Genomic DNA, 25,584 nt, shown 5'->3' on the forward strand with positions numbered 1-25,584 from the left:
GACACTTAAAGAGAGAGACAATTGGGCATTCTAGAAGGATTATTTCTTTACTCATAGAGTCATAGTTGAGGGGATACTCTTGATTATATTTTTGTCATGTTTTTTTAGTTATTTAGGATACTCTTGTACTAATGATATATTGTCACAATTTGTATATCATTTCATATATCATTAAATCTCTAATTTTATTCATTATACATACATATATGTAAATGATTAACAAATTTTTTACTATATATCATCTTGTATGTCAAATTACATATTCATAATAAGTAATATTTAGAACATTTTATCTAAAAAAGTATGTAGGTCTTCAGCCGAGTTCTAGATCAAAAGCTAATTTTGTCAACATTCAGGGTTGGTTATCTTCCAGATCTAGGGTCGGATTCGAGATCAAAAAATAATTCAATCAACATTTAGTGTTTGATAAGGACAAACTTTACTCAACCCAACACACTTTATGCTCACCCCTAGGGGTGAGCATGGGCTGGGTTGGGACGGGTTTAGGATTGTCCTTACCCGACTCTAAATATTGGTTGAGTCACTTTTTTGAACCTGGACCCGACCCTAGACACGAAGTCAATCCAACCCTAAATAGCGATCGTGTCAGCCTTTAAACCCGACCCGACCCTAAACTCGATTAAATATAATGCATACTCATTTTAGAGAAAGACTTCTCAATATTATTTATTAGTATGAATATGTAGTTTGATATATAAAATGATATATGTATATATGTATTATTAATCATGTATATATTATGGAAAAATTAAAGAATAAATGATATTTTCTTCCAAAATGTATCATTACTCTATACACATTTGAGTAGAAACACATACAAACATGATGAGCGAGTAACCCTGAGACAAGACGGGTCAGGTTATGCTTGGTCCCTACCTGGCCCTAGATATTGACTGGGTCTATTTTTGGAACTCAAACCCGGCCCTAGACTCAATCAGACCTAACCCTATTCGAATTCCGGTCCTACTCACCCCTGTTGAAAGTATTGTTATAATGTGACATTAGAAAATGATTTTTAAATCATAAATGCATCCAAAATGGACAATAGAGTTGTGCTAAGACTAAGACCGTTGACACTCTAAATTATTTATTCAGACCTTGTTATTTTATAAAACGATGACCACTAATGAAAAGTGTGAATAAATAGAAATATTATTAAATCATATAAGCATTTTTGCTTTTACTTGAGCACACAATGTGAATATATTGTAAGTTGTCATCTATAGAACGCAGCATTGTTCATGGGGGAGATATGAATGCTTATATAAATCCAATTTTTTTGTACTACTAAGCGTATTCTCTCACTTTTTTTGGTAAGGAACTAATCATTTCCAGGGTTCGTAGATACCTCTCCCAACAAGTGTTGCTCACACAAATCGAACATTTGACCTTAAAGATCTAGTAGAGTCTTACACCACTAGAAATTACTAAAAAGCAAATCAGTTGAACTCATCTACATGTCAAATATACTCCACTGCCACCATGAAAGCCAATAGATAGCATTCCTCTAATGACAATTTTCCTCCAACAAAACACCTTGATGTATATCCTATTGCAAGTATTGCTTGCAGTAAAGTTGATCAAGGTAGGAATTGGTCAAATCAGATAACATCCATAACCTTTAAAAAACATGCTCCTACTAAAATTATCATGTTAAAATTCCCAATGCTAAACTGAAAAAACAGTTTCTACTTTCTACATTGACCAAGCCTAGTTTCCAGCCTTGTTAGAACAAAAAGGTTAATAACATTTCTTACAATTTACACAAGAGACCTATAGATACTTCAACAACAGGAGGCAGGAGTTACATTTGTATGAAATCAAGTCATAACTAGATACTAAGGGATTAGATACAACAAATTAGAATTTGCCATTTCATGTATTTGAAAGATTACTGCCCAACTACAAAAATAAATCCACAGGACTTTAGTATGTTTCCTCATTGAAATGCCAAATGATCAATAGTTAACCACATATTTCTTTTGTTTTTTAAGAAAAAATGACACAAGGTCACAATAGTTGAATTCCATGATAAAAATGGATAGAAAACATCATGTGTATTAGTTTAGAATCTGATGAACAATCCCTAAGGAGATTTAGGATCTCAAGGCATTTACAACTGAACTAATGGTAGATTTCTTATAAGTTAAAGCCTATAATCAAAACATAAAGACTGAGAAACCCCTCCATCGAATCAGAACCTTCTCATGTCATCACTGTCATCATCATTGTCTCTCTATATCAAAACCTTGTTCCTGACACAGTAACACAGGTGCATCACTAAAAATTGATAATAACTGATGTGAAAACGAGAAAAGAAAAAGAAATATCAGTTTGAACTCCTCTAGCCACATTAATCGTTTCCCGAAGTATGAGAATATGTGAGAGAGTAATCTCAAGATATTGTCAGGCATCTAAGCATCTGTTTGCTGATTGATTTTAGAAGGGTAATGGAGGGAAGAGAAAGGCTTGAGAGCCATGAAATGCACTTGGAAGATAGCTCTCAAGCCTTCCTAACCCTTCCTTCCCAAACAACTTGCAAACTAACCCTAAGCGACGACCGCTCCCTAGTGTTCTTTCCATATACATGTCCTGATATTGAACCAAGATCTCATTCTTAAGAGATCAAACCCTTTTCCACATGAACCTAAATGTATTGGTAGATCTAAATCATATAACATAAATAGTCTAAATTGCAATTTTAAGAGTTTCCACAACCACATTGTCATCACGACATAACCACACAACCAATTTAAGACCATTAATCTAACTAAGGAGTTTAAAAACTGAGAAATAAAAATGTACAACAATCAATTTCAACTCATCTAAATAAGGAATAAGAAAAAAGAGAGAAATATAAAATGATAAAAGCAGAGTAGAGTACCTACGTCTGTTTGGAAGGGACGCGTTTATTTCGAAACATCATGTAACCGACGGGTAAGACAAGTCCGATCATCATCACCGCCGCTCCCATTAAGTATCTCGCCGGAGTTGGTGGTTCCACCTCCATCAATAATCTTACCTGTATCATTCATAATCAATCATCAAAATTGAATAAACACTGCATAACATTATATTCATTTTCTTCAGATCAGATCCACTTACACCCATATCCAATTACGAACTCTCTAACTCTGCGATTCTTCTATTCTCGATCAAATGAAATCCCTCATTACAGTCCTTTCCCTCCCTTTTCTAATAAATTGTGTATTGACCCCTTTACATTAGTTTATTTGCCCTTGACCCCTAGGTTTTTTTGGTCATGTATTTATTAATAATTTTGTAATGGATCTGTCATGTGCATTCTAGGGCTAAGGTTTTGAGTCATTTGTTTACATGTTGTTCGGATTTGAGTTTAATAATTTTTAAGGTTTATACCTCTTTTTAAGGTTGAAAAAAGACTAATTTATCCCTTTTATTAAATAGGTTATCTTATCTTTCCTTAGGTTTGGAAAATTATATGTCTATGCCCATAGTTGAGGAATCTGTATCATCTTCATACTGAAGAGTTCGTTATCATATTATAATTGTAACATGTGGCGAAAATAAAAATCTAATAGCTATCATTTTAACTTATTTTTTATAAAATAGTTTAAATTCAATTTCCCCTTATAATCATGTACTGGACTATCCATTATTGGAGAAGAATTAGGCTCGCACTAGAGATAGTGCTTTCACCTCGTGTAGAAGTTAGTGGTATTTTGTAAAATATGTCGTCTTAATTTGTTGGATTTTTTCTATCCATCTTCAATGTGTACCTTTGTTGAATTGGTATTTTGGATTAATATTGTATTGGATTAGTAATTAGCTCAAATTCAAATACATTGTGTATAATTTTCATGATTAAAAACATGTTAAAATCTTAGTTAGTTAGTTAGAAGTTAAATATATTATATTTTTTTATATAATGTTGATAATTTCTTTATAATTCAATTCTATTCATTCAATCAATGAAATATATAATCTTTTTTCTTGTTGGTTGATTTTTAACATTATTTTTTTTAATTTCTTTCTAAATTTTGCTGTTGGAAGTCTAACTAGAGAATCTTCAAAGCTACTTGAATATTTGTCTTATGCATTCCATCTCAACAAAGATTCTCTTCATTAATGGATAGACAATTATATGTATTTTTCTTTGTTCTTAATGATAATAGTGTTATTTCATTATAATTAGAAAGATAAACGTGTTATTGGATATTGTATTTTTCTTTGTTTTTTGATACATTTGTCTCTTCATTAATAAAGAGGATCCAACTCGTTCTTACCTAATAGAAAATTTAGATATACATTGATACCTTGTACACGACATAGTTAAACTAGTGTTTCTTAAAATATAGATATTTAGAGGTTTTTAAGTTGTTGTTTTTATTTATCACCCCCCAATTTAGTGCCACAATGCTCATATAAGGGATGAGCAATTGTCTTATGCTATAATGACATGTCCAGAGAAGGTCATGATCAATGTGTTGAGCATAAAGTGAATCAAGTTCAATTTTCCTTACCATGCTCTTTTCTTAGTAACTAAAGTGTGACATCACCTAATTTTCAAGTAAATGATTCAAAGCTACTACAAAAGTACTCCATTCAAAGCTATTTCAATCTACCGTAAGAATAAAGATTTATGCATAATTAATAAATTATATATTAATCAATTGTATAACTTCTTTTATTTAATAATGAATATTAAATATGATTGACAGATATACATTAGTAATATAAAAAATTATTACATGTCGTATAATTTAAAACTCACAATAATATATGATTACATCAGAAGGACATTGTTTCTCAAGCTTATCTGATTTCTACACAAAACTCTCCAAATTATCCATGTGGGAAACTCTCTCAACCTCCACATGAGATTCAACCATTTTACCTTCATATAAACAGTATAGAGAGATTAATATTTAATACAAGGGTTGTCCACTAAATATAGGAGATATGATGCATCTACACAATTTATGCATGCTTAATTTACCAAACTTAATAAGCAATAATAAATAGAGGGCAAGGACACAGCAAAATGCTACTTTGAAAAGGTGTACCACAAACGGTGTGTTTGATTAAATGGATTACTTAAACACTAATGCAATAAACTTTTTTTAAAATAAGCTAAAAATAACTTATTTTCATAAGCCATTTTTATATACCGTGCTCCTGAGACAAATAAACTCTTCTAAGATATAGTGATAACCAAAGTAAAGATATTTGTAAACAAAAACTCTTCGTTAACATTCACATCCATCATTGACGTAGATAATATATTAATTAAAATTGTGTTTATGATTAGTAATAAATAATAAATAATAATAATGTATCTATTTTTAATTAGCTAAAATTAGATGAGTATTTATTTGCACAAACTTTATTTTCCCCTAAAAATTAATTTTATCGATATTTTAAACATGCAACATGGACCAACAAAGGCTATTATGGTAAATATATAGTTGTCTTTTAAGTATTGAGTTAGGTTTCCAATTCGTGCTATTGTACAAATTTCTGAAGTTATGGATCATTAGTTTTTAATTGAGAGTGATAGATAAGTTGGGTTGCAAATGAGTTGATTAATTTGGGTATGTATTCGTGGAAATTAGAATAAAATAAAATAAAGATTATTGGTTTTGGGTAAATACCATTTTGATCTTAAGAACCAACTTAAACTACCCATTCTTAATTGAGTAGTTCTATAATTGTAACACCTAGAAAAATATAAAATTATAAAAACAGACATTAATGAATCATTAATGTTGTTTTTAAAATAGTCCTGAATTAATGTTGCTCTTTCAAAAGAAATTTATTACCAGTCTAACATTGTCAAAAAATGAATGACATATTGTTTTAACTTGAATAACCCATAAATATACGGGAGCACATATGCTCATTCCATGTATCATGCGTCTGCGATTAGTCAGAAAAATACTTAAAATTAAATTTTAACTTAAATATTTATATTTTTTTGACCAATCACATATTCATGATACATGAAGTGACACAAAGTGTGAGACAATAGATGTGTACCATAAAAACCAAACTTGATTGCTTCCTGGAAAAACCAACTCAATATATATATATGATTTGTTTTGGGTTGTTTGGTTTTCCTGGTTATTCGAAAATTATGTGTATTCCTATATAAAACTATATAGTATGCCAAAGAATAAAATCCTACTATTGTGAATGATACATGAGGATAATCAAAAATTGGTATGGTAAAAAAAGATGGACAAAAAAATATAGGGAGGAATAGTGTATAAGTTTTATATAATATTACTATATTATTCATCATTTATATTTAATTATTATTAATTATTTAATTAAATAATATATGATATAATAACTATGTATAAATCTTTATCTTAACCGTGCACGGATATTACATTAAAAAAATATAAAAGTGATACACATAAAAAACTGAATAAAACCCACTAAGCGCATAAACATTTTTAATGCAAAAGCTGTTGACTTATTCATTTGTTTTTTAAATTTCCGCATACATTTATTTTGAGTATTCTCTTCTAGTTAGAAAAAAATGACACCATGCTTTTTAACTGTGAAGAAAGAATTAAAAAGGAAAGCTAAAAGAACAAAAAATCAATTAGGAAAGTACTATCACACATAACATACTCCTTGTGTTTCCGCTTTGTTCTCAAACCACTTTCTTTTCTCGCCTGAACCCTAATTCCATATACCGGCACCTCAAATTCACCGGCGAGTCCTATTCTCTCCGATCAACGTTATTGTCTTACTTACTCGACGTTACACTAATCACAAATATTATGTTGTTGGTGTTGATGAAAATGATGATGCAGTACATGATTGCTTGATTCGGGAATACGTGAGAAATCACAGGAGTTGGATTTAATCGCCGAATGGAGGGAGGTAGCGTCTTTACACTTTATTCTTCTGGTACTCTTCATCTTCATTTCCATCTTTTTAACGATAGGGTTCTCTCTTATTAGTTTTAAATATGCGATTGGCTTGATTTGAAATGGTGAATTTTGTTTCCAAATATAGTTACTTTGGTTTGTATAGTTTGAAATTGATAGTTTTGTTTCCAAAAACATTTACTTTGGCTTGTTATATTTGAAATGGCGTTTTTTAAATTCAGATACGGTTACTTTAGCATTTTGGCTTTCCTTGTGGAAATGATGTGTTTTTTAATTTTTTACCTTGGCTCTGTTTGATTTGAAATCATGGGTTGTCTTTTCAAAATTTTTTTACTTTAGTTTGGCATATTTGGCTTGAATTGAGGAGTTTTGTTTCCATAAATATTTATTTGGCCTTGTTTGTTTTGAAATGCTGAGTTTTTAATCCAAAAAATGTTTACCTTGACAGTTTGGCTTTCCTTGCTTTGAAATGGTGAATTTTTCTTTCAAAATATCTACTTTTGTGTTATTTGAATTGAAATGGAGAGTTTTTTTATTAAAAAAATGTTTACTTGCTGTAAAAAGTTTTTTTCTCTTCTTTTCTAACAGGTTGGTATGTCTGATTGACCTGAGAAGAATAGTACTGTTTTTAATTATTTTAAGAAAGTTTTTAATGATTTCTTTTAAGGAATATGATTGCTTAGATTCTTGGATAGAGAAGTGCTATGCCTATATGTGTGAACTGATGGCGATGTAGGGGACATAATCAGTAATGATAGAATGATAGATGATGAATTTACTTCTTTTAATTGGGACTTGATATAGAACAACTGAGTTTACTGAGTTATTACTTTTTAAGTTGTTTCCTGTATCCATATTTGTTGTCATCTTCTTAATGTCAATAATGCTATCTGTCATGAAAAACTTTCTATGGAAGTGCTCATATGTGGCACAATATCTAACAAAAACTTGCCTTTACTTTTCCTATCTGTTACATTTTGGTTGTTAAAAAGGATGTTACTTATACAAACTATTTACGAGTGATTTCATGTAAAAAAATTGTGATATATAGAATTGCTCTTTTAATAAAATAGATTGAAGAAAAGACGCTGCGAAGGGACAAGTGAGTGCTACTATGGCACTATTTAGAAGCTTTCTTACTGCATGGTGATTGTGTTAACCTGTTGATGCAATGTATAAAATTGAAGCTATTCAAAATGTATCAGTTGCACATTAAATACATATATTATCATTGGGGCACCTATGTTATTTGTTATGAGTTAATATAATATTTTATTCCTCTTTAGTTAAGCTATTTTAGGTAATTATTGATTTGCCTTCATATTTTAGATTATTTATGGCCGAGTGCTTAAATTGTTAACTTGTTTTCTGCTAAATTGACAATATATATTACACTGCTTCATGTTGAGGGTGGGGATGTGTGCTCCGGGGCAGTCGTTAGCAACCTGAGTGACTGCTATTATACTGAAGCGGGGTGGGCTGCCATTAATCACTTTGGGTTGTTTGTTTTGAAACAGCCTTTAAATTTTTTATGTATTTGTGTTTCTGTGTGTGCTGATGAAAGCATATCTGTCTATGTGGTGGATTCCATGTGATGTATGCACCTATGTTTACTTGTTTATTTATGTACATGCACATATGTCTGTATTTTTTCATATATTTATATCAAGTATAAGCACACATTTGTTGTTTCTCTAATTCTAATATGTTTATTTGTTTTAGGGATGCTCCCATGGATTATGACGACAATGATTTTCAAAACCAGAATCTCCATTTAGCTGGTGAAGGGGGCTCCAAATTCCCACCATTATTAAGGCCATATGCTCTCCCCAAATTTGATTTTGATGAAAGCCTTCAAGGGCATTTAAGATTTGATAGTTTAGTTGAAACTGAGGTTTTCCTTGGCATTGGCAGTAACGAAGATAACCAGTGGATTGACGCATACTCCCGGGGAAGTAGTGCCATAGAGTTTAGTTCAACTGCAGCCGAATCTTGCTCTATATCAAGGCATCACAATGTTTGGTCTGAGGCCACTTCCTTGGAATCTGTTGAAATGCTTTTAAAATCTGTGGGACAGGAAGAATTTATTCCTAGACAAGCTGTCATACTGGAATCTGATGCCTGCACTGAATTAGCATGCTTAAATACACAAATGGAGCCCAATCCAAAACCAGATGATAAAAATGAATTTAAAGATGATTTTATAGATTCACAGCCGCCTGGTTGCATGGATGAAAACTTGTCTGGATCTAAAGAAAATGTAGAAATGGAGCAGTCTCTGGCTGGAGTTTCCCAAGGTAATGAAGGATCCATTGATGGAGGTTCAAGTAACCTGCAACCACTAGACATTCACAGAGATATAGAACTGTGTGTGCCTGTGGGTAGCCTCGTCACTGACAGCAAATATAGTGATACTAACAAAAGAAAAGTTGAGACTCTGGCTGAATGCTCTCTTGACAAAGAAACTCAGGATGATTCATCTACTTCTGGGTTGAAAACCAATATTACTGCAGCTTTTACAGAGATCGTCTCTTCTACCTGCGATGTCTTAAACAGTCAAAATGGTCAAAACCAAGTAGTTGGTGCAAGTGATGAGGGGCAAAGTTCTTCACAAATACAAACTGATAAGCAAGATGTGTCATCTTCTGTGATAAACAATGATTCTGATGCAGACACTCAAACTTTGGATGAAAATGCAGTTGGGAGTGAAGCACATCATACTGATAAACCTCTTTGTTTAGTCCCTGTGATAGGCGCTTTGGAAAATGAGAATGTAGCTTATGTTCTTGAGACTGGGATGAGTAGTTTTGAGGACTCCTTCGGGATGGTATCTGATGGTATTTCTGACTTACAGAAAGATGAAACATGCGGTGAAGATACATGTGCCAGAGATCTGCCTCAGGGAAATGCAAGTGAAGATCCAGTAATGGAAGACAAATCTGCACTAAACACTCGTGACTCGCTAAAGGTTACTACTATTATTGATCATTCTAGTTCTGATGGTGTTGTAGTTGAAATCAGTAATTCTCGTCATGGGACTAATTCTAGTTTCCAGCAAAATGTGAATACTGTTGAGAAGAAGTATGGCAAGAGCAGTGTTTCTAAGGAAAACGAGTTAATGAACATTGGTCACCACATGGATACAGATATTTTATTTAGTGAGTCAGAGGCATCTATGCTTGCTGCAGTGGACAATAACATTGCTGTTATTAGTGAAGGTACTAGTGATAAAGAGGGTGGAGATTTTTCCAGTTTCAATGTGGTGGCTTCTACAAAACCTTGCATTTTGGGCGAGGCAACTCAATTATATGAAAACAATGAACCTGACAGACAGAGTGCCCATGAACAAATTTGTAAAGATGTTTCTGTCGATAATCGAGAGAGTAAAATGGCTCCTCTTGATTCTAGTGAAATGCATCGTAATGTTGACCAATCCCATCTTCTTGATAGGGGATCTAGCTCATCATCTCTTAGAGCAGGTAGTGTGGAAAATGTGTTGACAACTACCACAGCTTCGGCGGTTGATGTCATGCCTATCAATAATTCAGGTATGTTATAATTACTTAAAACAATAAAGCTGGTTTAATATATGATGAGATCTAACTAATTATGGAGTTTAATTCTGAGGTTTATTTTTCAGCTTCACATCTTACATCAGAAACTATTAGTTCAACTTCTTGTGAGACAGGTGTTCCACCTCCTAGCAGAGTTGTTTCTGCACATGAAGTTCCAGATCACAATGAAATTCAAAGGACAATGCTTGTTGAGCCTGTTTCTTTTGGTGTAAAGGAAGGCTCTGAACATGAAGTTACAGCTCACAATGAAATTCAAAGGGCAAGGCTTGTTGAATCTGTTTCTTTTAATGAAAAGGAAGGCTCTGAAGCCAAGATAGTCGAGGAAGCAGGCTTATTGACCCTTGTGTCTACCAAACATGAAATTGCTACTTGTCCTGTAACTGGAACTGAAACACATAATTATTCTGACACTTCTAGACAATGCGAGATAGTAAGCAATTGTCTGCAGCACCCAGGGGCTACTGCTACTGAGAAGATTGATCCTGAAGGAAAACTAAATGATAATGTTAATCAGGAGTGCACTAAAGAGGTTGGCATGGCTCCAGATCAATATGAATCAACAGAGAAGCCGGGTGATGAAGTCACAGTTCCTTTTATTAATGATGACAAGGAGGCAGTAGAAGATAATCATGACAAGTCAACCTCAAAACTCTCAAGTAATCTTTAATCTAGTCCAGTGATGGCCATATTCGCTCTCATTGGTTGCCCCAATCCTATGTTTTTCCTAGTTGTCATTATAAACATGACACTCTTACTAATGTTCTCTGTTTAGTGCTTATGATTGCAGTGTCTTCTTCCTGATTATTTGTCTACTTTTCTTGTCTAAATCGTCCTACTCTGTCTATCCTTATTTTTGTTCTGGCTCTGTCTGTACATAGCAAAGGCGGTAGTGAACCATTGGGTGGAACCGTGAAATATAGTTGACCTGTTCTGTTCTGTTTTAGAGTAATGCCATCTTTTGGTGGTAGAATTGTTGGATATAATAGGTTTGAACTACGTGCTCTGTGAGTTAGTTGTGATGTTTTTCTCATGTTCTTTTTGTCCTAACATTCATTAAAAAGTTTTCATGCCTATTACAAGATTAATTTTATAGATGACATTTTATTTACAAATTTACAAATTTACGAATGAAGGTCCTGTCTCTTCTGCTCCTGTACCTGATTCTCACATTGAGTTACATAAGACTGGAAGTTCTCCTGCCTATCCTACCAATAGTATTTGCAATCCCACTATTACATTTGGAAGCACTCCTGAAACCAAAGAGAATGGAAATCAAGTTAAGGCTTCTTGTAGTCTGAACTCTCCAGTATCCGAGTTAATAAATAGGGTTGTGGCAAACACATTGACTATTGCTCACGATCCTAAGGGGAGTGATGCATCTAAAGATGGGAGAAGTTTAACTTCTGAGGTAAATCCAGTTGCAAATTTGTCCCAAAAAGACATTGCAGATTTGACTACAAAAGGAAAAGAAGTTGGCGAGAGGCTACCAGTTCCACTTACTGCAGCCAACAGAGCATCAATGGTAATTTTTGCTGTAGTTCATAATAAATTCTAAAGGCACTGTATATTGAATTTTATTATCCTTATTTTTTATGTTTCAAGATTATTTTACCCCTGAACTTGGAAAAGGGCTTCCTGAAAGATTAATTGCAAGATTCGTTCTCTAGTTTTCATTGTGAAATGATCTGACAAACTTATTCTTTTTCTATTCCCTCTTCCTTGTTGTTGAAGGTTGTGGATGAAATTCCAGTGGCTTCTGGGCTAGGTAGTGCAAAATCCAAAATTTCAGGTAACATCTCCCATGGTAGTCCACAAATATCTGACGGTGAGGCAACCCATAGTGTTTCTAAAGGCACACCTGAGCGCAAAACTAGGCGACCATCTAATAAGACACCAGGAAAGGAATCTTCTAGAAAAAGACACCAAGGGAAAGAAAAACCTCTCACAAAACAGTCAGAAAGAGGGGGTGGATCAACTAGTATTTCCCTGAGCCCACCTCCTGGTTTTCAGCTGATGCATTCCAATGAAGTGCATCAGTATGGTCACAGTGACTCCAACAGTACAAAGCCATTTGCTCTTTTTAATGCTTCCACATCTAATCTTCCAGATTTGAACACTTCTGCTTCTCTACCTGTTCACTTTCAACAGCCTTTCATGGATATTCAGCAAATACAACTGCGTGCACAGATATTTGTCTATGGAGCTTTGATGTGAGTTCAAATGTTGGTTGTATTTATTTTAATTTTTATGGATGTTACATAGATGTATCCGCATGTGCTTATGAATAAGTGCCTTCTTATCCATTCCCACCACACTGGCACCTTACCCTGACACTCACTCCTCCATGCCCATGGTTAACGGAAAAGTGGGTAAATCTTCACCAGTTTTATTGTTAAGCTCAGTTTTAATCAGTTTGTTGAACCTTAGACATACTCTGTACTCATTCAATCACTTGGTATCTCAAGTCTAGGTACAATTGTATTTCATGAGATCATATTTTGTTTAGACAGCTTGAAATGTTCTATACGTTCCAGTATGATAATCATTGTGCCAATTTTCTCTTCTTGATTTTGCTGCAGTCAAGGAATAGTTCCTGATGAGACACATATGATAGCATCTTTTGGGGGGCAAGGTTTTGTTTTAATCCTGATCCCCTTGCATGGTCTTTTCTGTTATTCGTTCATAACCAAATATTGACCTCCAAGAAACTGTGCTTTTTAGATGGTGGAAGGAGCATGTGGGAGAGTGCCTGGCGTTCCTGCATAGAAAGGCAGCATGGTCAAAAATCTCATCCTGGTAGCTTAGAAACACCTCTACAATCACGATCTGGTACCTCTTATGTTATATATAGGTTTAAATTCATTTAATATTTTCTTTGATTTGATTGTATAGCTCATTGGGAATTGAGAACTGCAGGTCCAAGAGCCACTGATTTGACAATCAAAGGAAAAGCTGTGTCTTCACCACTTGGCCGAGCCAGCGACAAGGCTACTCCAACAATTGTAAACCCTTTAATACCTCTTTCATCACCTGTTTGGAGTCTACGAACTCCCTCTTGTGATTCCCTGCAATCTAGTGCCCTCGCAAGAGGTTCTGTTGTGGATTACACCCAGACAGTTACTTCTTTACATCCTTATCAAACTCCACCGAGAAGCTTTCTTGGACCATCTTGGATATCCCAAGCCCCCCCTTGTGGACCATGGATTGCTTCTCCTTGTCCTGCACCTGATAACAGTTCCCATCTTTCTGCATCACCCGTCACAGAAACAATCAAGTTAAGTTCAGTTGAAGTATCTTCTCTGCCTCCTTCCTCTGGTATGAAGAATCTTCCACCTGGCTTGCCAGCTTCCAGTGCATGTCTACAAAGTGTCTCTGTAAAAACTACTCCTCTGCTTGATACAAACAATGTGATAGTATCACATGCTCAGCATTCTTCAGATCCGAAGCCCAAAAAAAGGAAAAAGGTTATGTCTGATGATCTTGGCCAGAAAGCTTTGCAATCACAGTCTCAACTGAAAGCAACTCCTGATTTCAGTAGTCATATATCTACTGCTGTTGCGATTGCAGCCCCTGTTGAGAATCTGCCAGTAACTACTGTTGGAAAATCAGTTGTGTCTTCAAATCCAACGGCCAAAAAACGAAAAAAGGCTATGATGTCTGAGGATCGTGGTCAGAAAGCTTCGCTGTTGCAGTCTCGACTACAACCAACTCCTGATTTCAGTAGTCATATATCTACTGCAGTTGCGATTGCAACCCCAGTTGGGAATGTGCCAGTAACTACTGTTGAAAAATCAGTTGTGTCTGTTTCTCCTCTGTCTCTTGCTGATCACCGCAAGAGTGACTGGAATGTTGAGAATAAGATTCTATCAGACGAGACACTTAAGAAAGTTAAAGACGCTAGGTTAAATGCAGAGGAAGCTTGTGCCCTCTCCGCTGTTGCGGTGAATCACAGCCTTGACATATGGAAACAGTTGGATAAGCAAAAAAACTCCGGTTTGGTGTCAGACATTGAGGCCAAATTAGCTTCTGCAGCAGTTGCAGTTGCAGCAGCAGCTGCTGTTGCAAAGGCAGCAGCTGCGGCTGCCAATGTTGCATCGAGTGCTGCGTTGCAAGCAAAATTGATGGCTGATGAAGCATTAGTCTTATCTGATTATGAGAATTCTCGCCAAATTTCCTCTCCTGAGGGTATGAGTGCCATAGGGAAAGCAACCCCTGCTTCCATCTTGAAGGGTTCTAATGGAACCAGTAGCTCTAACTCTATTATTGTTGTTGCGAAGGAGGCTGCTAGAAGGAGAGTGGAAGCTGCTTCAGCTGCCAGAATACAAGCTGAAAATATGGATGCTATTGTAAAGGCTGCTGAGCTGGCAGCAGAAGCTGTATCGCAGGCTGGAAAGGTTGTAACTATGGGTTATCCTGTGCCATTAAGTGACTTAGTAGAAGCTGGTCCAGAGGGTTGTTGGAATGCAGCCAAAGAGTCTTCCCAGCAAGCAGGTGTATTGAAAGACATGACTAGAGGTCTGGTGAACATTGACAATGTTGGAGATAGACCGGAAACTTCTCATACATGCAATACAGATATTTTATCTGATGAAATGGGGAAGCAAACTGTTGCAAGTGTGAAGTCACCTCTTCATAAGGTGTGTGATGAGAGGCCACAGGATCCTTTGAGATTCATTGATGGCATTTCCACATCCATTAACATCAACGAAAATAGTTCAAGAGGATCAAAGCGCTGCATAGTTCCCGATTTGGTCAATGCCATCGATGTGCTTCCTGAATCTGAGACTGAAATTCAGGCTTCTTTGACTGTTGGTAGTGGGTCTGAAAATATGGAGGAAAATAACATGAACGAGGGCTCACTTGTTGAGGTTGTTTTCATGGATTGTTTGATTTTTTTATGTTGATTTAGTTCAGGTTGCCAGATTAAATGCCAATGACCATGTCCTAGTTTTTAATGAAAGTTGCATGCATGCTTAACAATTTAGAAAATAAGTGTTTCATTTAAATTAGTTTCCCTTTTAGTTGACTGAAGCAATCATATCAATATTTTTCAGGTTTTCAAAGATGGGGGAGGACTTAAACCGGCGTGGTTCACTGGTAATATATTGAGTTTGAAGGATGGTAAAGCTTATGTTGGCTACAGTGTGCTTTTAGCTGATGAAGGTTGGTCAAACTTATGCATGCTTGCTCTTTAATGAGAATGAAACTTATGCATGCATGCTTGCTCTTTAACTACTTGAACACTGAGAAAAACTACTGGCTTTGTTTTCCATTTGTTTTTTCCATTCATGTAAGAGCCTATGGACTTGGGCTCATTTTTTATGTACATTCAGGACTCTTCTAGAACTAGAAGAAACATTGGGATGTAAAAGCTATTTGATCAAATTGTATAATTTCTGCTATATTCTTAAGGTTTTTGTCATGGTTGTATACATTAATTCTTAATGGAGGCTTTGATAGTAAATTTAGTATTTTGGATGTGAAAACTGGTAAGTTATGTTCATATGATATACACCTTGTTTCCTATCTCTAGGCATCTTGGAGGCTAACGAATAACAAGTCATTTCAAATGAAGATCTTATACAATTGTGTATTTTCTTTCATTGTGTATTAAAATAAAATTCACCGTTTTCTAGGTGTAGGGCCTTTAAAGGAGTGGGCTTCACTTGAAAGTGAAGGAGAAAAACCACCCAGGATACGCATTGCTCGTCCTCTTACAGGTTTGCATAATGAAGGAACTAGGAAGAGACGAAGAACAACTATGGTAGATTATACTTGGTCAGTCGGGGATAGAGTTGATGCATGGATACAAGAAAGGTATAATTAGCTATAGTTTTCAAGGGATAATAAGATGATGGAAACTGATGTTTATATATATAGTCATTATCACATTATGTTTTAATCTATATAGTATGCAGTACGCCTATATTTTTCTGCTGTGGTTATCTTACATTTGGCAGTTTTTTTCATCAGCTGGCAGGAAGGAGTTATCACCGATAAGAACAAGAAAGATGAAACAGCATTGACTGTTCACTTCCCAGGTATGTACATTATTTGATTTGATTGATCTAATGCTAATGTATATTGTGCTGCTCAATTTATAGAACCCGCTTCCTGCAAATACATATTTAATTGGCTTTTTGCAGCTAGTGGAGAAACATCAGTTGTCAGAGCTTGGCATCTCCGTCCATCCCTTATTTGGAAGAATGGGAAATGGATTGAGCCTTCCAGGATGGAAGCAAATTCCAGTTCTACCCATGAGGTACTTCGTCAACTACTGTTGTTAACTTCATGCTTGTCAGTGCTGAGTTGTAAATTTTGCATGCAGGGTGATACACCGAATGAAAAACGGCCTAAACTGGGTAGTCCTGCAATAGAAGTAAAAGTGAAAGGCAAGATTTCGAAAGGAATCGATGCTGTAGGGTCAGCGAATGGTGATGACTTGGACTCACTTAATTTGGCTGAAAATGAGAAAGTTTTTAATATTGGCAGCAAGAATGAAAATAAACCCAACACAGAGAGAGTGGCGAGGAGTGGTCTTCAAAAAGAAGGATCAAGAGTGATTTTTGGTGTTCCTAAACCTGGGAAGAAAAGGAAATTTATGGATGTAAGCAAGCATTATGTTGCAGATGGGAGAAGTAAGATTAATGATGGAAACGATTCAGTTAAGCTTGCAAATTTCTTGATGCCTCGAAGTTCAAGATCACTGGGGTGGAAAAATAGTTGCAAAACTGATACCAAGGAGAAAGTAGGAGCTGACACCAAACCCAAGACCTTGAAGTCTGGGAAGCCATTGAGTGCTTTCGGTAGAGTGATCCCACCGAAAGAAAACCCTTTACCAAAGTCTCGTGCCAATAATAAGACAAGTCGTACAGGGATCAAGGATTCTTCTAAGAATGCAGCTGAGAGTGCATCCCATTCTGGAACCAGTGGAGCTCTAGGGGGATCCAATCTCACTTCAGCTGATTCTCATCACACTAAAAAGGCATCAACATCAAGGGCAACGTCTGGTAAGGTTGAAACTGAGAGGACTTCAGTGAAATCAACATCGGAAGGTGTGGAGCCTCGTAGATCCAATCGCAGGATCCAGCCAACATCAAGAGTAAGTGTATGCCTGCCTTGTTATAACTCATTTTTCAATGTTTTTTCATTTTTCAAAAACTGAAATAAACCATTTTTCACTATCTGACCTTACTGTACAAAATGTTATTTTTATGTCTTTGCCTTTTGTTTTGTGCCTAACTGGTTCCTCTGGTTAACAGCTATTAGAAGGATTGCAGAGCTCTCTAACTATCTCAAAGATTCCTGGTTCTCATCATGAAAAGGGTCATAAGACCCAGAATCGTAATGCTTCTAGAGGTGAGAATATGTATTTATAATTTTCCTTCAGTCCCTTTCTTTTATGAGGGCGAACCTTGGTGCAATAAGGAGCAACCTTGTGACCTTGAGGCAAATCATGAAAACAGTCTCTCCACCTATGGGGGCAAGGTTGTGTACATATTACCTCTCGATTCCACTCTGATATTATATTTCCATGTAGTCGACATGTTTATGCAAATATGCCTAGGTCTATAAACATTGGGAAATAATGATAAACAGCTCATTTTTATTTGGAAAATTTCTTAAGTTAAACTTTGTCAAGATGTACTCCGCAGAATTAAGACATGTTCTATGGTAAGTAATTAATTAAGGAAGTGTTTGGCATAAACTTCATACAATAAAATTATGGACCTGAATCACACTTCATGAAAGTGGATCTTCCCATCAATTTTCAATTTTTTTATAGTTCCGCTTTTCAACAAATGAATTTCAATTTTAGGCCATAACTAGGGCGAGGATTAAAAAATCAATACCAATCTGTTAATTTACGGGAATAAATTAGCCAGAAAGAACCTGGGGGTAAACAATTGTCAGAGAAAATATGAATTTCTATTAACACCTGCAACTCATGTTTTATACCCTATACATCCACAATATGAATGAACTGAGTCTGCATCATGGCCGTGACCACTAACAACATAAGTTAGCACCAACTTGGTAATTGCCACATTAAATGTGAAAATCGAGGCAACCCACATAGAGCATTTCAAATTTCCAATTGATAGTGATACTATTAAGTATTAACGAGTACTCCCAGCAACTCTATTATTACTTTGTCAAAACTTTGGTCAAAAGTTACTAGGTTGTCCACCTTGATTATTGAGTATATAATGAACATGCCTAGGTGTATTTACCGTTGATTAGTTAAAGTTGATCGAGTATGTAATACATGGATACACTTTTACTTTAAACACTTTTTTGTTGCTCAACTTTATGACATGTTAGACCTTCTCCCACTTTGCTTGAGTAGTACATCACTTTCTTTGGAGTCTACTTCCATTATCATATTTTTAGTATCGAGTTTAGGCGAACTTGTCCATCTTCCCTCAGTTCATCACCAATGCTCTCCCATAATCCTCTTTGGCATGCTTTAACCTTTCTGACATAGGTATCCCAGTGCACTAAGCCTCTTTCATTTGGTCTGATGGTTCTTTCTGTGACCCATATACCTCCTATTAGTATTATGTACAAAATGAAATTAGTAACACAATTGATATTCTTCAACCAAAAAGTGCTATTTCATAAGGGCCAATAAAATAACAACCTGAAAATGCCAGCATATCTGGGTCAATCTAGGCATAAATCATTATAATTTATGAGAAGAGAAAGCCATACATTTTATAGAGGCAATGGTCATCGTTCCAACCTGACATATTGTTATTATTAAGTTGCACCAGAAATTTACATTTTTGAAATCGTCATTATCAATCAGTTTCAGAAAACCAGACACGAGTTGTGAAAAAGGGGTCGGCAAATCAGCCAGATTCGGACTAGCGGAAAGAAATATGATGTTATTTCACAACATTTTTTTGGTATTACCACCGCATTTCTTTGGGTAAGGAACTAACTTTTAGAGTGTGTGATTACCCTTCCTAACAAGTATGGCTCACATGAATTAAACAATTAACCTTTTGATCGTCCTGGAAATCTAAGAATACCTTACATTACTGGACCAACACCTTGTTGGTATCACAACATAAAGGTATCATATCTCTATATGATGATACATTAGTGTCTCTTTTTTACTTCATCGGAATGCATTTGTAAGAAATAAAGTAATTGATGTGGATCTTTTTATGAGAAATAAATTCCAACTATAATATAAAAATGAAAATACTAACAACATAGGTTAAAAATATGATTGTAACATAAATGAAGATTTATATGTATCATCCACCATTCATTCATTTATATTACTTTTATTTAAGTCAATAATAATAAAAAATAAATGGTAGATGATTAATGCCAATATGAAAACTTTTACATCATTGTTACATACACATTTTTTTCAAAAAATATATGTTGAAGAGATAACATGGCTGTATGAGAATTAATGTGAAACCTTTTTAAGACATGATATCATGAAGGTGTGGCATAGTGTAAAGTATATGGTGACACTAATGTGTTGTCGTGGCATGAAGACATAATGTAAGCTTGCATGATATCCATTTGTCATCTTATTCACTCCTCACCGTTTTTGTTTCATAAATGTGCATTTAATTTAATCCATCATTGTAAAGACTGAACAAAGGGTTTTTTTCTTCCCCAATATCAAAGTTCAAAATTCAAAATATACAATATGCATTTCGGCATGACCTTTTATTTCATTTTTTATATTTATGAAAATACTTTTGTTGACGTATATTATAAAAAAGCGCTTGGGAAAGATTTAAAAAATGTAAAAAATATTTTATTTCTATCACTGTTTTAATTTATCAATTAGTATTCTTAAAGTGAAGTAATCCTATTCCACCTAAAAATAATTTCAGTATAGTGAGACTAACTCTTTTATTAGAGTTTTCTTTATGTACAATCCTCAAACTCAATTTCTTATAAAAGGTTATCACTTATCATAATATAAATTTGTTAAATACAAGTTTATAATTTCTTGTATAATGCAATCATTTTTAACATAATATAGTTTAAGAGTTATTTGGTTATATTTTTTTTTCCAATGATTAGAATTTGTACACTTGCGACAATAAAGAACATCTCAGGATCCAACTTGTGTGGAGTTAACACAACCTTACTTGTTGTTAGTGATACATATCCACCTTGTTTTTATAGGATACTTTTGAAAATGTAGTTTTGTTTTTTATACGACCAATTTTATACATTAATTATTTTTTTATAAAAGCAACCCTGTTAATTGAGTGGAAAGATAATGAAATGAGTACATAAAATAATTAATTGGGCAGAAAAAGAGAAAGATATAAGTCAAAATACTAAAGAATAATATAGAAATATATTTTATTATTGATAAATTTGTTCTTTCTAAGGATATTGATCAATTTCTTTAATTCACATCCTAATATCATCATGAAAAAGAACAGGACGTGTATATATAAATTCTTTAAAATATTAATTTAATCATGCCTTCTCTTATTAAAAGAAGTGGATGGCTTTTGAGCATAGTGATAAATAAAACTTTAGTTTTAATACAATGTTTTACTTTATGAACCACTCATATATCACTATAACTCGTTACAATCCAAAAATTAATTCTAATAAAATGAAATTTCCCATAACTTATTAAAATCAAACAACTTCAAATTCACTTTAAAACAAAGATAAAATGTGAAGTAAAACCCATCTCAATTTTGAAGAAAGAATCTAGATTATTTAGAATTTTAGATGAAGCAGCCACAATATTTAAAGGTTAACAACCAGTTCCTACTATTTATATACATGTTGGTAATGATGAACAAAACAAGTCAAATCAAAGAGAAGGGTTGGTAATGGATTGAAATGGAGAAGCTGGTGAAGACTGGTAGAGAAGAAGAAATACATTATCAAGAAGTTTAGTTCAGTTATAACATACATTTTCCCTATGTAGAAAATGGTGCAGTGCAGTTACCACTTATAAATATCATACATAAATACGTAACGTTTTTTCTTTTCTTCTTTTCCCAAAACCCATAAAAGCACGTAGTTGCTAAACACTTGGAAGAAGGAAACTGAAAGAGAAAGAGACACCCAAAAAGGAAACAAATACCAGAAAGAAGTGAAGAATGAAGAGAGGATAAGCTTGTAATATATCCTCTCTTGATATTTTGATAAAGAGAGTTTGAAAGAAAGAAAAAGGTGACAATGGAAGGTAGAATGATAGAAGATTTATTAATAATAGGAGGGTTGATAGGGGTGCAATTTGTTTATGCTGGAAATGCTGTGTTGTTGAGTTATCTTATGTCTTTGGGTCTCAACTCTCTTACCATTGTTATTTTCTGTTCCTTTGCTACATTCCTTGTTCTTCTCCCTGTTGCTTCTTATTATGAAAGGTATCTCATTTCTCTTCTTATATTTTTTTTTTTGCTTTGGAAAGGAAATTATTTGAAGATAAATTTCATGATTGTATGTTATTGTTTGCAGGAGTATATGGCCCAAGAAGTTCAGATTCAAGTTGTTTATACAGATACTCTTGCTTTCATTTGGAGGGTAAGGAAATCTATTTAGAGTGCATAAAATATATAGCATAAGTAATAATCTATTAGTGGGCATGATGCAAAAATATTTTTTGATATTCTTCACTTTTTTATAATCTTTGTCTAATTTCTAATGTATTTACTATAGTGTTGGTATCATCATCATATCTTGGTATGCAGGGTAACTTTGTTCCAATCTTTGATCCTTAAAGGAATCAACCTAACCTCACCAGCAATGGGAACTGCCATGCCAAACCTTGCCCCTGGCCTTATCTTCATAATAGCATGGACATTGCGGTAATATAATATTTTTTACAGATATTTCTGTTTTGAACTCTTAGACAATCTAGGTCCTGTAACAATATGTGGAGATTTTCTATGTATATTATTCATCAGTTCTGTTATTTAAACATCAAGTTTCTAATATGTTGTTTCATATTGTGTACATATCATTATCTTTCACTCCCTTTTATCTTCTTTACCAAAATGATACTATATCGTGTCTCCATTTTGATTATGTTCAAGAAATATTTTCTTATTTATATAGCATTTCCATTTACTAATCAAAATTTTATTCTAAGCAGGTTGGAAAAAGTGGACTTAAGCTGCACATATAGTAAAGCAAAAATCATTGGCACCTTGCTTTGTGTCTTAGGGGCTCTCACAATGAGTTTAATGTCAAGTATTTCTATTTCTGCACCAAATAAAGAGACAACATTTCAATTATCATCTCCACCACCAAATATTTTATTAGATAAACAGAAGATAATTGGTTGCTTCTATCTCTTAGCCGCAGTGCTCATTTTCTCTAGCAGCATTGTCCTGCAGGTAACTTATAATCAAATAGTAACCAAGAAACAATACATTTTACATCAAATTTTGTTAGCTCAATGAAATTGTTGTTGTTGTTGTTGCTGCAGGCTTTTATTCTAGGAGATTTTCCTGCACCCATGTCCTTATGCGCGACAACGTCGCTTTTCGGGGCGTTCATGACTGCAACAGCTCAATTACTTCAAGATCATGAATTCAAAACTAGTTGGCCACTTATGAGTGTTGGAGAAGTGATTTCCTATTCTCTTCTGGTAATTGTAACTAGCCTTCTTTTTCTGTTGATTGTATTTTTTTTCATTGTCCCAAAATAAAGTAAAGTTTGGTTTTGCTTAGGTAACATTTGACATACATGTCATAACAGAATAGAACAAAAACATATGTGGGTTCTGTTCCATGTTTGGTCTATTTTGGAAATAGAACAGAAGAACTAAAAAGTAAAATATTTTACTTTCACTAACCAAACATCCTGTTCTATCATTTTTTATTTTGTTCTGTTTGCTTACCGGATTCGTCACTTTTTACAATAAATTTATATGACATTTTTTATGATGAACCTCGTATATGTTACGCGGGTAAGTAGGGTAAATGAGAGAATTATGCGTAAAATTTAAATGCGCAGGCAGGCTGTGTTAGTGGGATATGCCTAAGCTTCCATGGTTGGGCACTTAAGAAGAGAGGTCCAGTCTTGGTGTCCATGTTCAGCCCCATTGGCACACTCTGCTCAGTCATTCTCTCCTATTTTACACTAGGAGACACCATTACTATTGGAAGGTACTTTCATAACATTCCTATCTTAACATTTATACCCTTATTTTTCAATTGAAATAGAACACATGTATAGTACTTGTTAGACATGTTACACACGTTTTTATTGAAAAGCAATACCGCGTGTACGTAAAAGCAATAGTACATAAGTTTTGTCCTTCATAAAATTTTCGTATATAAATTTTATTTTGGAACAGAACCCTCATTTTATGGTAAAATGTATAAACTTGTATTAGATTTTAATTTGAATAATAGTATTTGTGAATTTAATCTTTGAAGATTACCTAGAAAGAGATCAAGTACTACCTACATCTTTAAAATTGTCTGAAAACTAGGATTATTTAGAGGGGGTAATGTGTTAAATTGGAGTTTGTGTTATATGTAATTACCCTGATTTGTGAAATTATATTCCCAAGAAGTAGAGTATCTAATTTGTCACTATTATACTGCATTGCAGCTTTGCAGGTATGATCCTCATGTTCAGTGGTCTCTACTTTGTGCTTTGGGCCAAAGGGAAAGAAGGGTATGCAAGTAAAGATGGCTTAGATGCAGAGAGGCCTCTCTTATGTTGATGTACTTTAAGTTCTTTACAAGTAATGTCTACATATTTCATATCTAGGAAGAGTAAAATAGGACAACTTTGTTGTTATTATTGAAGGTAATATATACATAATACATATCTAGAAATAGAGGAAGTAAAATAGGAGAACTGTGTTATTATTATTTTAGGTAAAAAAAAATAGGAGCAGTTTAATTGAGTTTTAGGATAGAGTAATGTGTAATATATGAGTGTTCGCGGCCTATTTAGATATTTTTTAGGCAAAAAATGATCCGATCCAAATACATAATTAACATCGGTCTGGTTCGGTCTGGTTCGCTTTGTTTATATTAAGATGTCCGATCCAATCTGATCTAAATATTATATGCGGTTTTAGTTCGGTTTGAATATGTATTTTTTATAAAATACTGAAATTGCACTTGCATTTAAAACTTATAAAAATGACTAAATATTAAGCATAAAATAACAATAAAAATATTATTCAGCAACGTTAAAATGTATGCTACAATAGTATAAGTAAACAACATAAAATATATAGTAATAAACAGTAAGACAATAATAATAAAAGTATTTCACTGATGATTAATAACAATAATACTTTCACAACAATAAAATTGATAATAAAGCACCTAATCAAAATTAACATTTGAATCCTCTTCATTTTGTTGTGTGATGGTTTAACTTCTAAAAAAGTGTATCAAATATAGTCAATATCATTTAGAACATAGCAATATATATGTGTGTATGTGTGTGGTTTATATAATATAATAAATAAATAAGGTACAATTTTGGAGTTCAGACTTAAGATTAAGTTTGGAAAGCACTTACAAGTATTGCAGACTTAAACTTTAATACTAATTCGGTCCGGTCTGGATCCCAGAGGTGAAACCAAAATCCAGATCGGACCAATTGTTCTTTAAAAAATAAGTCCAACGCGATTTAAACACATTCAATTTTTGCGATTTCGATCTATTTTGGATCAGTTTTCAGTTTTTTTTTGGACTAGTCTGGATTTGAACACCCCTAGTGTACTATATGTTCAATCTCACTTCTGCTTGGCAGCAAAATAAAATCAATAATGTTATAGTAGATTATAATAAAATTAATTCTATGATTGGATAGTTAAAAAATTAAATCAAGTAGGATTTTATATATCTAATATTTTATTTATTATTGTTAAGAATATTTGGATCTTGAAATTAGGATGATGATATTTTAAATTAGCAAAAAATATGTTAGAATATACTTTTATTTCATCTCATATACATGAAGTAAGATTTGATATAAGAAATCTAAGTTTAGTTAGAAACAAATTATATTATAAAAGTAAAGAATGATAATCATATAATACGACAAATCTCATGAGACAATGGAGAGATTGAGAGAAACTCATATAGTTCAAGTGGATTGGATAAAATGATAAAGTG

At 33.9% G+C, this 25,584-nt stretch overlaps 2 protein-coding genes and 1 long non-coding RNA gene across 12 annotated transcripts; 2 read left to right on the forward strand and 1 right to left on the reverse strand.

Annotated features, from left to right (window-relative positions):
• On the reverse strand, positions 2,034-3,286 carry LOC109349650. Of its 2 annotated transcripts, none has more exons than XR_002108013.1 (3): positions 3,127-3,286; positions 2,906-3,043; positions 2,034-2,276 (listed from the first exon to the last, which is right to left on the reverse strand). It is a non-coding gene; the product is annotated as an uncharacterized LOC109349650 (long non-coding RNA). The 2 variants fall into 2 exon arrangements; XR_002108012.1 differs by having other exon boundaries at positions 2,910-3,043; positions 3,127-3,284.
• LOC109349651 lies at positions 6,608-18,166 on the forward strand. 9 transcript variants are annotated; one of them, XM_019590546.1, is made up of 15 exons: positions 6,609-6,897; positions 8,628-10,453; positions 10,546-11,136; positions 11,614-12,002; positions 12,212-12,690; positions 13,060-13,112; positions 13,202-13,309; positions 13,397-15,348; positions 15,535-15,643; positions 16,117-16,297; positions 16,454-16,521; positions 16,627-16,742; positions 16,809-17,476; positions 17,522-17,582; positions 17,743-18,166. In XM_019590546.1, exons 2-15 carry the CDS (start codon positions 8,638-8,640, stop codon positions 17,857-17,859), a joined length of 6,708 nt encoding a protein of 2,235 aa, XP_019446091.1. In that variant the 5' UTR covers positions 6,609-6,897; positions 8,628-8,637; the 3' UTR covers positions 17,860-18,166. The 9 variants fall into 9 exon arrangements, with proteins under 9 accessions (XP_019446086.1, XP_019446091.1, XP_019446093.1 ...); XM_019590548.1 differs by having other exon boundaries at positions 6,610-6,897; positions 13,397-13,944; positions 14,128-15,348; positions 16,809-17,582; XM_019590542.1 differs by having other exon boundaries at positions 6,611-6,726; positions 6,828-6,897; positions 16,809-17,582.
• Positions 21,288-24,453, forward strand: LOC109349653 (WAT1-related protein At5g47470-like). The gene is made up of 7 exons (XM_019590549.1): positions 21,288-21,858; positions 21,950-22,015; positions 22,183-22,299; positions 22,587-22,830; positions 22,923-23,084; positions 23,453-23,604; positions 24,056-24,453. The coding sequence occupies exons 1-7, from the start codon at positions 21,671-21,673 to the stop codon at positions 24,168-24,170; spliced, it is 1,044 nt and encodes a 347-aa protein (XP_019446094.1). The 5' UTR covers positions 21,288-21,670; the 3' UTR covers positions 24,171-24,453.

Source organism: Lupinus angustifolius, chromosome LG06 (genome assembly GCF_001865875.1).
Source record: "Lupinus angustifolius cultivar Tanjil chromosome LG06, LupAngTanjil_v1.0, whole genome shotgun sequence".
NCBI lineage: Eukaryota > Viridiplantae > Streptophyta > Magnoliopsida > Fabales > Fabaceae > Lupinus > Lupinus angustifolius.

Bases quoted from the DNA above. Each gene is read 5' to 3' on its own strand.
- LOC109349653 (XM_019590549.1), top strand. From the start codon at position 21,671: ATGGAAGGTAGAATGATAGAAGATTTATTAATAATAGGAGGGTTGATA. The intron at 22,016-22,182 runs GTAAGGAAATCT...CTTGGTATGCAG, and splicing joins CTCTTGCTTTCATTTGGAGG to GGTAACTTTGTTCCAATCTT. The intron at 22,300-22,586 runs GTAATATAATAT...TATTCTAAGCAG, and splicing joins ATAATAGCATGGACATTGCG to GTTGGAAAAAGTGGACTTAA.
- LOC109349651 (XM_019590541.1), top strand. From the start codon at position 8,638: ATGGATTATGACGACAATGATTTTCAAAACCAGAATCTCCATTTAGCT. The intron at 13,310-13,396 runs GTACCTCTTATG...TGAGAACTGCAG, and splicing joins ACCTCTACAATCACGATCTG to GTCCAAGAGCCACTGATTTG. The intron at 16,743-16,808 runs GTACTTCGTCAA...TTTTGCATGCAG, and splicing joins ATTCCAGTTCTACCCATGAG to GGTGATACACCGAATGAAAA.